We start from the raw sequence: 14,757 nt of genomic DNA, 5'->3' as shown, positions 1-14,757 counted from the left end.
CCACTTAATCACAATAAATAATTTGAAAAATAAATAAATAAAATAAAATATAATAATTAAACATACAGTTTTGGGTCATTATATTTGAATGTTTAAAATGAGTTATTTTAGGAGAAAAAGAATAGAATCTGAATAGATGTAATCCATGAATAAAATTGAAAACATTACCAAATAATTCACACACACACACACACACACACACACACACACACACACACACACACACACAGGGAAAAACTCCCAGAAGGTACTCTACTTAAGTTCCTTAAAGTTTTTAAGGAATAGATAATTACCATATATAATTTGTTCTACGTTATTCTTATATATGAAATAACTTCCAACTAATTTTTCTCAGAATGCTCTTACCAAATCCCAACATAGATTAAAAAACAGAAACCATGGAATTATTTCATCTAATACAGAAAATATATCGAAAAACCCTAAGAATGCTTCTAGAAAAACAAGTTCATAATCTACAGTAGCCTCATATGCCAAATCAAGTATCAGAACAAAAGTACTAAGAGGGTTGTTTGAAATAATAAGCTATATATATAGCTTCATTAATAGCTGTAATAAGAGAAGTCAAATGATAGATCCACAACTGCTAAAAAGTGTGTTTGCATTCCTGAGAATTACTGCATGCATGTATACACTGCTCCTATCATTCACAGTAATTCTAGAGGTAACACTACAATTACGTTGCTCACCGTGGTAATGTCACCAAGGTATCAATAAGTACCAGGACCTAAGCTGACAATGGCACTGTGAGTCAGACCTACTAAGCATCAACTTAATAATAGGTGAAAAAAAGCATAGGATGTCCAGCAAGGTGCAAGGCATCGAGTTATTACTTAAGAATGATTTTTGTTAGGCTCTATGATTAGACATTTGGGAAATTTGTGGGGATATTTCCTTATTTTTATTTTTAATTATTATCACAGTGGGGGTGGGGCACTACTGAGAGTGCAAAGGATCAGAGCATCAGATAGCTGCAGAGTGAGAAAATCACACAGCACAGATCTTCCTCAAAGTCCTGGGCATGTGGCAAGCACACAGGTACAAATTTTGTTACTAAGCACACAATCTAGCTCTATTTCTATTTAGCAAACACAGAGTATTGGACATGATTTTAAGAAACCCTGAATGTAGACAGAAGGAGAGCTTCTTCCCTTTCTGGTCCTGAAAATCTGCCAAGGGTGGGTCACCCCAACCCACATAGCTGTCAGATTGCATACACAGGCAGCACTCATAGAAATTTAGGAACTTCCCAGCTGACTGCTTCACAGCCTGTGTGAGCATTATTTTATTGGTTTACTTTCATTCCCCTTAATGTTTGTTTGTTCTCTGGTCCATACTGGTGCTTGAACTCAAGGCCTGATCTCTGTCCCTAAGCCTCTTTGTGCTCAAAGCTAGCACTTTACTACTGGAGCCAAATTTCCACTTCCAGCTTTTTAAATAGTTTAGTGGGGATAAGAGTCTCATGGACTTTCCTGCCCCGGTCGGCTTTGAACCATGGTCCTCAGATCTCAGCCTCATAAGTAGCTCAGAGTAAAAGTGTGAGCCACTGACGTCTGGCTCCTCTTACAACCTGATGTTTTTGTCATAGTGTATAGAAAGTGAATTTCATTTTTGAACAGTAAAACAATGATATAAAAGCAATTTCTTCAAGTAGAAAACTACCAGCTTAGCAAAGACTGTAATCTTATCCAGGGGATGGTGGAATATTTCTCAGCAAAAATAGCCTTGACAATGAGGCTTGGATGCCAATCAGGAACTGTCTAGGCCAAAGGAAGGGAAAAGAGTCAAGGGAAGATTTGTAAAGTACAAACATCTGTCATTCATGACCGGGAGAAGTGTAGAGTTGACAAAATGTATCATGAATCCTACACCTCCAATATTCCATTGTAGGATTCCAAAATGCAGGCAAAGGTGCTCATGGAGTAAAATCAAAGTCTTCTCTACAATGACAATAATGGAAACTTTCCTAAGTCTTAAAAGCAAACAGTGATTAAATAACTTATGGCTTTGGCATATGACCCGGTGTTACGCAGATAAAAGAATCACATGTCTATCCACTGATTCAGACTCATACCAGCCTTTCTCTAAGGTCTTACAACATCTGCCACCAGAACTTGCTGAGGTAAAGTCATGTTAAATTTCCTTCTAACCCTGCAGAAAACCTCAGAGGGAAGAGACAAGTTCTGTAAGCCCCCTCATAAGAATCCAACAAGGAAGAGACAAAACCGCTTTGCAAACAGGTATTTCACAAATTCTTGAGTTACTCTAAGGGTCTGATGGTGCTGTGTGTTAAGCAATGTCCTACTACAGGTCTTGAAAACCAGCAAGCATGAAACACAGAGTAAGATATCTTCCTGTGTCCCATTCCCCCCAGGGATCTATTTGCTTCTTCTAACATTATAGTCTCTCTTTTCTATGTTGCCCATTAGAAGATGACAAGAAGGAAAAAAACTAGCAAATAGCATCCGAGCAATTTAAAGCCAGCCATTCCCCTGGGCCCTGATTAATGAAACTCAAGGACTTTAGCAAGGAGAGGCAGCTGTAGTCCAAATGTTTTTAAAAAGAACTTATAGGGCTCCAGGGCCCTAAACCTAGGAGGTGCAATTGATTTTTGGCTATGTTTCTCTTTCTCTGTGGAAAGGAAACCTTATTAATTCTGAAAGCCTGTATTCTCCTAGGATCTCAGCAACGGCAATACTTTAACCACCCAGCTTTTGAAAGTGATGCTGAAATAAAATGTATCAAATGCTCTAAAGTGACCCCTAGTACTTTCTCAGCACAGGAGCTATTTTAGGGTTATTGAATTTGTACTTCTCTCCAAGAAAAGTCTGTTTCCTTTGTGTTTGTGAACTAGAATAAACTGCATTATATTATTATTAATTATTATTATTGGGCTGGGAAGGTAGCTCAGTGGTAGAGCGCTTGCCTTGCATGCATGGGGCCCTGGGTTCGATTCCTCAGCACCACATAAGCAAAAAAGAAAAAAGCCATAAGTGGCACTGTGGCTCAAGTGGTAGAGTGCTAGCCTTGAGCTGAAGAGCTGAGGGACAGCGCCCAAGCCCAGAGTTCAGGCCCCATGACTGGACCCAAAAACAAACAAACAAAATTATTATTATTATTGAATAATGATTCATTTCCCTCCTAGAAGAGATTTATATATGCCCTTTGCCATGTAACTTTGCTTTATCTCCCTAAGGAGAATCATCTCTAGTCCATTCCATTGGTTGTATGGTTAAGCCCAGGTATTGCTGGGCCTCACAGAATGAGAGAAGAGATGGGCTGATTTCCAAGGAGACTATTTTGGGCTTCGACCATTATTGTTATTTTCTCTTGAAAGGCCAGAAGCCTGGATCCCACTGTGGCAAAGACATAGGAAACAGCCGCAGAACCCTGAGCTGAATGATCTAAAGCTAATGTGTTGACATGCACAAAAGAGAAATACTAGTTGTAAGCCACAGAATTCTTCTGTTTGCTATCATTTTCTCATGTCTGATCATTGTTATTCCCCTCCATTTTTTTTTTTTTTTTTTTTGCCAGGCTTGGGTCTTTGAACTCAGGGCCTGAGCACTGTCCCCGAGCTTCCTTTGCTCAAGGCTAACACTCTACCACTTGAGCCACAGTGCTGCTTCCAACTTCTGTTTATGTGGTACTGAGGAATCAAACTGGGCTTCATGCATGCTAGGTAAGCACTCTACCACTAAACCACATTCCTAACCCTTGTTAGTGCTTCTTACTGCATCACAACTTAGATAAAGATATCTAGCAAGCCAGGTGCTGGAGGAACATGTCTGTAATCCTAGCTACTCAGGAGTCTGAGATGTGAGGATCAACATTCAGAGCCAGCCTAAGCAGGAAAGTTCTTGATACTCTTTATCTCCAATTAATCAGAAAATTAGAAGTGGAGCTGTAGCTCAAGCAGTAGAACACTACCCTTGAGCAAAAAAGTTCAAAGACAGTGCTCATGCCCTAAGTTCAAGCCCTTCTACTGACCAAAAAAAGAAAAACAAAAAAGATGCTTAATACAAAGTGAAGTTTGTTAGCTTGTTCGTTTGTTTTATGAAGTCTGGTGAATCTATGCAATGATCCTTTGCAGAGGGATCACAAAAAATCCATTCTGCAGAGAATTATGGTTGCAAAGCAATCGCAGGGAACAACACAAACTCCTAGTGCTCTCTTGTTTTTCTTACTGGTTTCTTTATCAATCTAATATATATTGACTATTTCAGTCATAAAACCTAGTAGATAATCCATGACCGATGCATTTTGCCCTATGGAGTATTCCAAGTGGTTTCTGATTTTTATATCCAATTTTCTGAAGAGAAAGTACTGGTAAAAATCTGGTTCTTAAAGCTGGAAATGATGCTGTGGCACAAGTGGTAGAGTGCTAGCCTTGAGCAAAAGAAGCTCAGGGACGGTGCCCAAGCCTTTAGTTCAAGCCCCAGGACTGGCTAAAAACAAAACAAAACAAACAAAAACCTCCTGGTTCTTGTTAAGGAATGATTTTCCCGTTTGAAGAGCTAAAATTAATGGGGCTGAAAGGCATAATTTAAATGAAAATTGAGGCACAAGATCTAACGCCTAGCAAGCGGTGAGCTTGAACATCTGGAATGGGTCCGCACTCAAAGCCACGCCTTCACATGTGTGTTCATGCATTTGCATGCGGTGACTCCAGATTTGGTTTGGTTTTGTTTATTACAATTGCTAAAATTCACTTTAAGCGTTAACATTTAACTCCCAAGCTAACAAACCGAATAGGCTGACAATAATCCTGGTCCAATCCAAAAGCTGAATGAAGCAGAACCTCATATGGTAGTACTTAACATGTGGCGGCCTGCCAGCTGAGTTTCAGGCTGACACACCCCTAACTGAAGCAAAAATCTGGTATTGAAAACTGGCAACTATTCTTTGGCTAGTCAAGAGTTAAGGGGAGAAGAATGAAATCTCATCCCAAATGAGAAAATAAGGGATATGGAATAGAAGATGAGAGAAACTACATAGTATTGGAAAATTGTAGTTTTTGATTATTTCCCTTGGCAATTTTTTTTACGTACTGGTGCTTGAACTCACACCCCAATTCCTTTTGTCTGTTGTATTTTTGAGGTACGATCTCCTGATGTTGCCACCCTAAAAGTGATCCCACGACCTTCACCTGCTGAGTAATTGGGAACACAAGTGTACACCTTCATGCCCTTTGCTCTTCATTAGTTTGGTTTACAATTACAAACCATTGCCAGGCGCCCGTGGCTCACGCCTGTAATCCTAGCTACTCGGGAGGCTGAGATCTGAGGATAGCGATTCAAAGCCAGTCCAGGTGGGAAAGTTCGTGAGACTCTTATCTCCAATAAACTGCTAGAAAACCAGAAGTGGTGCTGTGGTTCAAGCGGTAGAGCGCTGGCCTTGAGCTGAAGAGCACAAGGACAGCAGCCAAGCCCAGAGTTCAAGCCCCACGACCAAAAAAAAAAAAAAAAAAAACTAAAAAAAAAAAAACAATTACAAAGCATTTTAGGTCTCTTGAAAATGCTGTTCTAATATCTGCACAAATTAAGTTATCCTTCCCCTGGTGTTTGAAAGCTGATTTTTCTGAAATCAAGGAGACTTACTGAGAAGTGTCTTCCTTCGTGATTGTAAACTCCCAATTTGTCACCTTCATGATAATCTAAGATATAATCCAAACGCTTTCTCTTGGCCTATTAGGTTTCATGGGATAAAGCTCCTGCCTCATACATTTGTCTCCTTTGTGACTATAGCCACTGTAATGTATGTTTGATTCTTTGAGTTTATCAGATTTTCATCTCTGTTCTCTCTCTGGGTGGTGTTGGAATGTCTATCTGGTATCCTTTCTCTTGGATCTTTGTATTGCTAAGTCCTCACCTGCAGACCCAGTGCACAATATCCCAGTGATTTTATCTCAGACCACTCATGACAGGACTAAAGGCAGTAGCTCTATTGTTTTCTGTCTGAGTCCTACTTCTTTCCTGCATGGTACTGAAAATTATGAGGAAATACCATGATCAAGCCCATGAAATTAGGGTTGTATATCATATTTCAAGTAAATTACACTTAACTATTTTAACCTCTATTTTGTATAACAAGCCCCTTTCAGAAGTGTGGTGTTACTATCCCTTCCACTAAAGAGGAAATAGGCTTATACATATTAGTATCTTTTTTTTTTTAATCAGTCATGAGGCTTGAACTCTGGGCCTGGGCTCTGTCCCTGAGCTCTTCAGCTCAAGGTGAGTTCTCTACCACTTTGAGCCACAGCACTGCTTCTGGTTTTCTGGTAGTTAATTGTAGCTAAGAGTCTCCCTGATGTTTCTGCCTTGGTTGACTTTGAACCTCAATCGTCAGATAACAGCCTTTTGAGAAGCTAGGATTACAGGTGTGAGCCACCGGCAACCGGCTTACATGTAAGTATCTTGCCTTTAGTAACACAGAATAGGTATATTCCCCAGAGTGCAGGAACATCTTCAATGTAACTTACTACAACCTATCTTACTACATTTTAAAACTTTTCTGTCATCTACTTTGTTGTTCCTCATGTAGGAGAGAGGAAACAACTTTCCCAGAAGTCCTCTGATTTCTCCACAAAGCATGTCCCTCCCACATTATCCTGTCCTGTGATGTTCCCACCTCAGGCCCCTAGAGTGGATGGAGCAAGAGGTATATGGCTGGGCTGGGTGCTGGTGCCTCACGCCTGTATTACAACTACTCAGGAGGCTGAGACCTGAGGATCCCAGTTCAAAGCCAGCCCAGGCAGGAAAGTCCGTGATAGTCTTATCTCCAATTAGCCATCAGAAAACCAAAAGTGACATTGTGGCTCAAGTGGTAGGCTGCTTGCTTTGAGCTGAAGAGCTCAGGGACAGTGCTCAGGCCCAGAATTCAAGCCCCATGACCAACCAAAAAAAAAAAGAGGTACATAGCTGGTAAGATGGACAGTCCATCTTATCCCAAGCATTAACATCATAGAAACTCCAGACTTTATTATTTAGCTTACAATTTGAACATTCTGGAAAGAAAAATAAAGCTTCCATTACAATCTCATATATGTCCTTCACCTAGGGTACTAATGGCTTAAATAACTTATGAAGTTTTCATGAGGAGGCACTGTTTTATATTCTGGAAAGATGATCCTGTTACATCCAGTGAACTGTTCCACACAATTTATAAACTCTTGGATAAAACAGATGAACCAGGAATTGATCTCTTTTTCTATTCATTCTTATGGAGCCATACCATGTGCTCTATTAGCAATACTTGTTTTTAAAAGAAAAACTTGAGGGCTGGGAAGGTGGCTCAGTGGTAGAGAGCTTGCCTTGCATGCCTGAGGCCCTGGTTTCGATTCCTCAGCACCACATAAGCAAAAAGAAAAACGTCGGAAGTGGCACTGTGGCTCAAGTAGTAGAGCGCTAGCCTTTAGCTGAAGAGCTGAGGGACAGCACCCAAGTCCAGAGTTCAGGCCCCACGACCGGACCAAAAAAAAAAAAAAGAAAAACTTGAGCTGGAAAAGATAAATACCATGCAAATGTTTACTTTCTCTTGTGCAGGATTTTTCTTTTAAAGAAATATGGTTCTTATGGGGCTGGGAAGGTAGCTCAGTGGTAGAGTGCTTGCCTTGCATGCATGAGCCCCTGGGTTTGATTCCTCAGCACCACATAAGCAGAAAAAACCAGAAGTGGGGCTGAGGCTCAAGTGGTAGAGCGCTAGTCTACAGCTGAAGTGTTGAGGGACAGCACCCAGGCCCAGAGTTCTGGGTCTTGAAAACATGAAACCCATAATTTTTCATACTTAAATTTTATTCTCAAATGTACACTTATGAGTTTCTCTTTTACTGAGCAAAAGGAATGTCTTTCAAACCACACTGTATATGAAACCTATACATTAGGCAGTGGGATCTTAATTTTCATCTAAAAAATATGCTTGCCTGGCAAGAAAGCAATAGCAAAATGAGAACCAGGATTCTTTGGAGTGCATCTACTCATGCTCAGAAGAAAAGTTCTTCTTGGGTCTTCCCTATTGCTCTGAGTTCCCCATTCTTTCAAGTTTGGGGTGAGAAAGCACACTTTCTCTGGTTAAATTTAGTTTGTGAATGTCAAAGTCACCTCTACTTTGAACCACCAAAATACCTCAAGAAAAACATCTTTTATTCCTCTGCCTAACCATTTCACTTTTTAAGTAACACTTTTAAAAATGAAATCACTGCTTGGCAGAAAAATACATCCCATCACAATAATTCTTAATTTCTCAAGATCCCCTTATCAGTTCAGAAGACTCTTATCTCCAATTACTCATAAAAAGCAGAAGCAGATAGTGGTAGAGCACTAGCTTTGAGTGATAAAGCTCAGGGGTAGTGTCCTGGCCCTGAGTTCAAGTCCCAGCACACACAAAAAGGAGAGAATAATAATGGTTTTGTGATGATGAAATAAAAATTAGGTAAAGAAATTACCAAACTTGGCAGCAATCAGCATATGACTGAAGGTATTAGATGTGCATAGTTAGCACTTCTGTGCTTCTATAAAGCCCAGATTATATATTAAAGTTCTATGTCTCCTCTGTCTAAATTCAAGACACAGATCAGGAGTTTATATAGACTTTTCTGGAAAATCAAATAACTGACCATCATGAGCAAACAGAATTGTAAATGATTCTCTGAGTTTATGTAAAAATGATTGAGACCAACAAAGAGAAGTTTGCTTATCTTGCTCTCCACTCTAATTTGTGGCTTGACTAATAATTAAGCAGAAAAGAAATGCCAAGACCAATGAACAAAAAGCAGCCTGTTGATTGCTTTAGATATTCTCATATTATGAGCATTACAAACTGAAATCAAAGTGAGCATGTTCTGAAGGTGAGCTAGCTAGCAGGGATAATGAATGAATGAGGTTAAATATATTCACACAAGCGACATCGCACACTTTCCTATCACTCTGTCACTGACTTGCTGAGCCATGTGTGAAAATCTCCTAGTTTCTCCAGGTTGAATCCCCTCAATTAGGACAAGTATCCCAGGTAAACTCTGAAATCTTTTGCCTGTTATTAGAGCCTATTATCCTTATTTACCTGCATGCACCTTGATAATTGGGACTTAGTGAACCAAAGAATGTTTTTGATATGATCAATCTCTTGTGTTACCTTCTTTACATCTGTTTTAGAGATTCACTTCAAATTCTCTAGAACCACTGTTCTAGAGTGGTTCTACAATTATTCCAACCTCCACGGTCAGAAAAACCTCCATCGGTTGATTCAGCAGGGCTAGGATAGAGTATAAAATGGCTTTTTTTTTTTTTTACAAGATCTTGATGTTATTGGCCTAAAAGCCATTTGAAGACTATGAAGAATAGAAAAATGTTAATGAAGAATTCTAAGAATTGATTAGAAAAAGTTACCTCGATGTAACTATGAGAGCATCCATTCTGGCCTTCCAGCTCCACATGGGTGAAGTTGAGGTCGATTTGCTCTCCTGGAGGCAGGGTTATGGTATAGATACATTGACCACCGTGGGCCAGAGGCCCAGAGAAGTCAGAAAGGAGGATCTCGCCCTCTGGGTTTGTGTAGCTCCCTCCACATTGCAGATCGGCTAAGGAGAATGGAGAAGAAAAGAAAGGTCACACGGATGGCATTCCTCTGGCTCCCATTTGGATCTAGTATTAGAGAAATTTGCACACACAATAATAGATCACATACACACTTTATTCACCCTGCTTAGGCTTGTGCTCCTCATTATGAGATAGTTTTAGTTTGACATTATATGTAAGGCATCCTTGAAGCCTAAAGAAATAGATGTAGAGCCAGGCACTGGTGGCTCACACCTGTAATCCTAGCTACTTAGGAGGCTGAGATCTGAGGATCATGGTTAGATGCCAGCCTGGGAAGGAAAGTCTGTGAATCTCTTATCTCCAATTAACCACCAAAAACACTGGAAGTGGCACTGTAGCTCAAGTGGTAGAGTACTAGCCTTGCACTAAAGAGCTCAGGGAGAGTACCAGGGCCCGGAAAGAAGGAAGGAAGGAAGGAAGGAAGGAAGGAAGAGAGGGAGGGAGGGAGAAAGAAAGAGAGGAAAGAAAGGAAGAAAGGAAGAAAGAGAAAGAAAGAAAGAGATGTTCTCTTCTGTTCTGCTCTATTCTATAAATTACTTTTAAAATACATGAATGCTCTGATTTATTCTGAAAAGATTTACTGTATTTAATACAAAAATAACATAGCAAAATAAAATATGTAACTATATAGTTTTCCTTATACTGAGACTTCATAAGTATTGTTCATATAAATTTTCATTAAAAACATGATCATGGACTACATGAACAAAATTCTCTGTATCTCTTACATGGAAATCATAGAGCATTTCATTTGTTTTGTTTTGTGTTGGTTTTAAGGCATCAAGACAACTGAAGAAATCATAGCTAACAGCATTTCACTGGAAATGAGCTCCAGGGACCAAGACCCTGCCATTCTGGAAGCAAGCTTCTGTGCAGTTGGATTTGATCCAACAGTCAAGTCAGACACATCTCTAGACATCAATGACCACTCCTACCGCAAAATATCAAACACCACTAGGGAACTGACTTAGTTTTTTGGTGCCTCATAATGTGGATTCCATTCTTTAGGGACCAAGGGGCATTTTAGTCTTACTAATGGGGTACTAGAAGATTAAAAAGAATCTGGAGTTATAAGAAAAATATTTATAAACACACATGACATGGGTCTAATAGAAGACAGCTAGAAAGATAGCATTGCCCTTCTAAATGCACAGCAAACTCCCAATTGGCAGGTTACTTACCAGGTGATGTCAGGTAGGTGATGTGGAAGCCTTGGTCGCTAATCTGGGTGTCAGAATGGAAATGAATTCTGGCAAAGGGACCGGTCGTCTTGAGTGGTGGAACAGAGAGAGTGGTGCAGTATTTCCCAAGAACTGGGTCCTGAGGCAAAGGACCATCTCGGATCTAAAACACAAGAGTTGAGTCATTCAAGTCAAAGAGGCCAAGTCCTATTAAAACAACAACAACAGGTTGTTTTGTAGACGAACTGCAGAAAACCTATTATAGAAAAGTGATGTCTCTCAGAAGTTTCCTTGTCCTGCACACACACCAGGTGAGTTCCCTGAAAGTCGTGGCCTTCTTGCATCAACACAGATGCCTGTCCGTACTATCAGGATTGCAATTTTGAGGCTGGGCATATATTTGGGGTTTTTCTCATGATTTTTTTTGTCAGTCTTGGTGCTTGAACTCAGGGCCTGGGCACTGTCCCTGAGTTTCTTTTGCTCAAGGCTAGCACTCTACCACTTGAGCCACAGCACCACTTCTGGCTTTTTCTGTTCATGTGGTACTGAGGAATGAAACCCCAGGCTTCATGCATGCTAAGCCAGCGCTCTACCACTAAACCACATTCTTAGTCCTCCCATGATCTTGATCACAGTGCTGTCTGAGGTTCATTTCTGAGGTGTTACTCCCCCAGATATTCATTTTGATCTAACAGAAGATGGATGCATAGAAAAGGAAGTTGACAAGGAACTTCTAGTGATCTCAATTGATTCACAATTCAGTCTAGATGCTCAGGAGGATCGTGGAAAAAAAGGAAGTATAGTCATATTAGACACAGAACAAAGATGCCCTAAGGAGTGGAATGAAATTTTAAAAGTACAACTTCAATACCAATAAAGAACCACAGAATAACAGCAGAAATCTTAGAAAGTTGTAGGTTTTCTTTTTTTTGGGGGGGGGGGGGGTCAGTTGTGGGGCTTGAACTCTGGGCCTGAGTGCTGTCCCTCAGCTCTTCAGCTCAAGGCTCGTACGCTACCACTTGAGCCACAGTGACACTTCTGGTTTTCTGGTGGTTAATTGGAGATAAGAGTCTCATGGACTTTCCTTCCCAACCGGCTTTGAACCACAATCCTCAGATCTCAGCCTCCTGAGTAGCTAAGATTATAGGCATGAGACACCAGCACCCAAGTTGCACAAGGCCCTGAGTTCAAGCCCCACTACTAGCACAAAAACAACATCAATAAGAATTACTTTTTGGTGGGGGGGGGGGGGGTGTTGGTCATGGGGCTTAAAGTTTGGGCCTGGCACTGTCCCTCAGTTCTTAAGCTCAAGGCTAGTGCTCTACCACTTTAGACAAGCTCCACTTCCAGTTTTCGGTGGTTAATTGGAGATAAAAGTCTTACAGCCTTTCCTGCCTAGGCTGGCTTCCTCAGATCTCAGCCTCCTAAGTAGTTTTATAGGCATGAACCACCAGCACCGGGCAACAAGAAAGAATTTTTCATTATTGACTTTCATTTATTTAATAATCACGTGAAGGGCTGATAATGTGGCTTAGAGGTAGAGTGCATGCTTAAGCATTCATGAAGCCCTGGATTCAATTCCTCAGTACCACATAAACAGAAAAAGCCAGAAATGGCCTATGGTTCAAGTGATAGTGCTAGCCTTGAACAAAAGAAGCTCAGGGACAGTGCCTAGGCCCTGAGTTCAAAACCCAGGACTGGCAAAAAAAAAAAAAAAAACAGAAACAAAAACAAAAAATTAATAATAATCACGAACGTCTCTATAGTTTTGTTCTAATTGCAAAGCCTAAATATACTGCATAATAAAACCAGACTGAATGAACTAAAGAAGGTTTTTAATATGATCAACTCCTTCTAATAACTTTTCCCAATTAATAGCAAAAGTACAAGATAGCATTTATTCCTGTATTTAACTAGTTCATTGAATAATGTAGCTTGATGAGAAATGAGAGACATTTGAATGTTGTCAGAATGATTGGCACTTTATATCCAGATATTAATATATAGAAATAAAAAAAGCAAATTTTAACTTGATAGAATTTACTGAATATGAGTTTCAAGATAACTCACTTTTCACTATCAACATGTAAAAGGTTATTTTGCTAAAATTTTCCAAGAAGAGACAATCGGAAGATTGAAAAGTCATTCCCAAAGGTTTCAAAATCCATTATTACCACTACTGAAATATTAATAATTTCAACTTGTGGAGACCCTGCTTGACAGCTGCATCCTTCAATCCTTTATGAATAATTCCACAGCACGCTTTCCTTCTCTAACGGGAATCAGAAGAGCTTATTGTTTTTTTAGCACTCCTATGATGTACTGAGACTTATGCTAACCAAAAATATATCAAGAACAATCAATCTCCTCAATGATATTTTCTGTCAACAAAAGGAGAGCATTATTTTGTTTTTGCCAGTTCTGGGGCTTGAACTCAGGGCCTGAGTACTATCCCTTCTTTTGCTCAAGGCTAGCACGCTACCACTTGAGCCACAGTACCACTTCCAGCTTTTTCTCTGTATGTGGTACTGAGAAATCAAACCAGGGCTTCATGCATGCTAGGCAAGCACTCTACTACTAAGCCATCTTCCCAGCCCTGGGAGAGCATTATTTTTATGTATCATTATGCATATGGCATCAGATATAAAAGGATTTTCCCTGCTCTATGTTCTAACCTTTCATTTTGGGAGTCGAGAGGGACTCAGACTGGCAACTTTCCTCCAAATGACAATTCCCAAAATATTTTCCTGAGATTCCAACAAAATTACTATTTTTTTTTCTTCTCAGTTATGGGGCTTGAACTCTGGGCCTGGGCACCGTCCCTGAGCACTTCAGCACAAGGCTAGCACTTTACCATTTGAGACACAGTGCCACTTGCAGTTTTCTGATGGTTAAATGGATATCAGAGTCGCACAAACTGGGCTGGGAAGGTGGCTCAGTGGTAGAGCACTTGCCTTGTATTCATGAGGCCCTGGGTTCCATTCCTCAGCACCACATAAGCAGAAAAAAAAACCCGGAAGTGGCACTGTGGCTCAAGTGGTAGAGCACTAGCCTTGAGCTGAAGAGCTGAGGGACAGCGCCCAGGCCCAGAGTTCAAGCCCACGACCAGACCCCCCCCAACAAAAAAAAAACAGAGTCGCACAAACTGTCCTGCCCAGGCTGGCTTTGAACCACGATCTCAGCCTCCTGAGTAGCTAGGATTACAGGTGTGAGCCACTGGCGTCTGGCTACAATTACTATTAATCTATTTTCTTTTATGTAGTACCAGAGTCAAGTTGTGGCAAAATCTGTATGTACAACTGAAGATCTGAATGAAGTATTCTAATATGTATTGGAGGCAATGATTATTATTTAGTGAATCATAAATTCTGCTCCTTCCAGACTACCAAGAAGGTGCAGGGGAAAAGGCAAGATAGTCTGTTCCCCAGATGTGAATGGAAATCTGAAATAAAAAACAAACTGAGGATAATTAGCAATAACATAGACATTGGCTAGCTTTTGAGAAACACATCTAATTATTGCTAGTAAATTTGGGTCATCCATTGATATGATCAAATCTCAGTGTGCTGACATGTTCTTTCAAAATAAACATAATTGTTTACCTCTAGGTAGTCTTTGTTACAATCCTCATGACTTTCCAGGCTCAAGGTCCCAAAAGTAAATGTTATCAAGAGGCCTGGGCTGGTTAAGATGCGCCAAACACAATCTCTTCCTGGAGGGTAGTTCCCAGGATATCCGGGAGACTTGATAGAACCGTAAGTACCATTCAGAATACCTCCACACTCTAAAAAGAAGAGGAAACAACATAAACAAAACATCTCTACATCTGCCTATCATTCATATAGAAATACCATACCCTGCTATATGTAAAAATCTACTTAATAATTATTAGCATTTTTGATAGCTTCATAAATTAAACAAGGTTTTCAGTTTCCTGCTTCATTTTTATTTTGAAATACTAAACA

General features: G+C 40.1%; 1 protein-coding gene across 1 annotated transcript in view; it reads right to left on the bottom strand.

The window, feature by feature from the left end:
- The window catches only part of Cubn (cubilin), a 233,934-nt gene that overhangs the window by 188,911 nt on the left and 30,266 nt on the right, over window positions 1-14,757 (bottom strand). Inside the window, exons 15-17 of the mRNA XM_042685932.1 lie at window positions 14,395-14,576; window positions 10,793-10,955; window positions 9,402-9,592 (exon numbers count right to left, since the gene is read on the bottom strand). Coding sequence (XP_042541866.1) covers window positions 9,402-9,592; window positions 10,793-10,955; window positions 14,395-14,576 — 536 coding nt within the window. The remainder of the gene's footprint in view (window positions 1-9,401; window positions 9,593-10,792; window positions 10,956-14,394; window positions 14,577-14,757) is intronic.

This window comes from Dipodomys spectabilis, unplaced genomic scaffold (assembly GCF_019054845.1).
Source record: "Dipodomys spectabilis isolate Male_0828 unplaced genomic scaffold, ASM1905484v1 ptg000096l, whole genome shotgun sequence".
Lineage (NCBI taxonomy): Eukaryota > Metazoa > Chordata > Mammalia > Rodentia > Heteromyidae > Dipodomys > Dipodomys spectabilis.
This window is presented reverse-complemented; position numbering and strand designations above follow the sequence as displayed.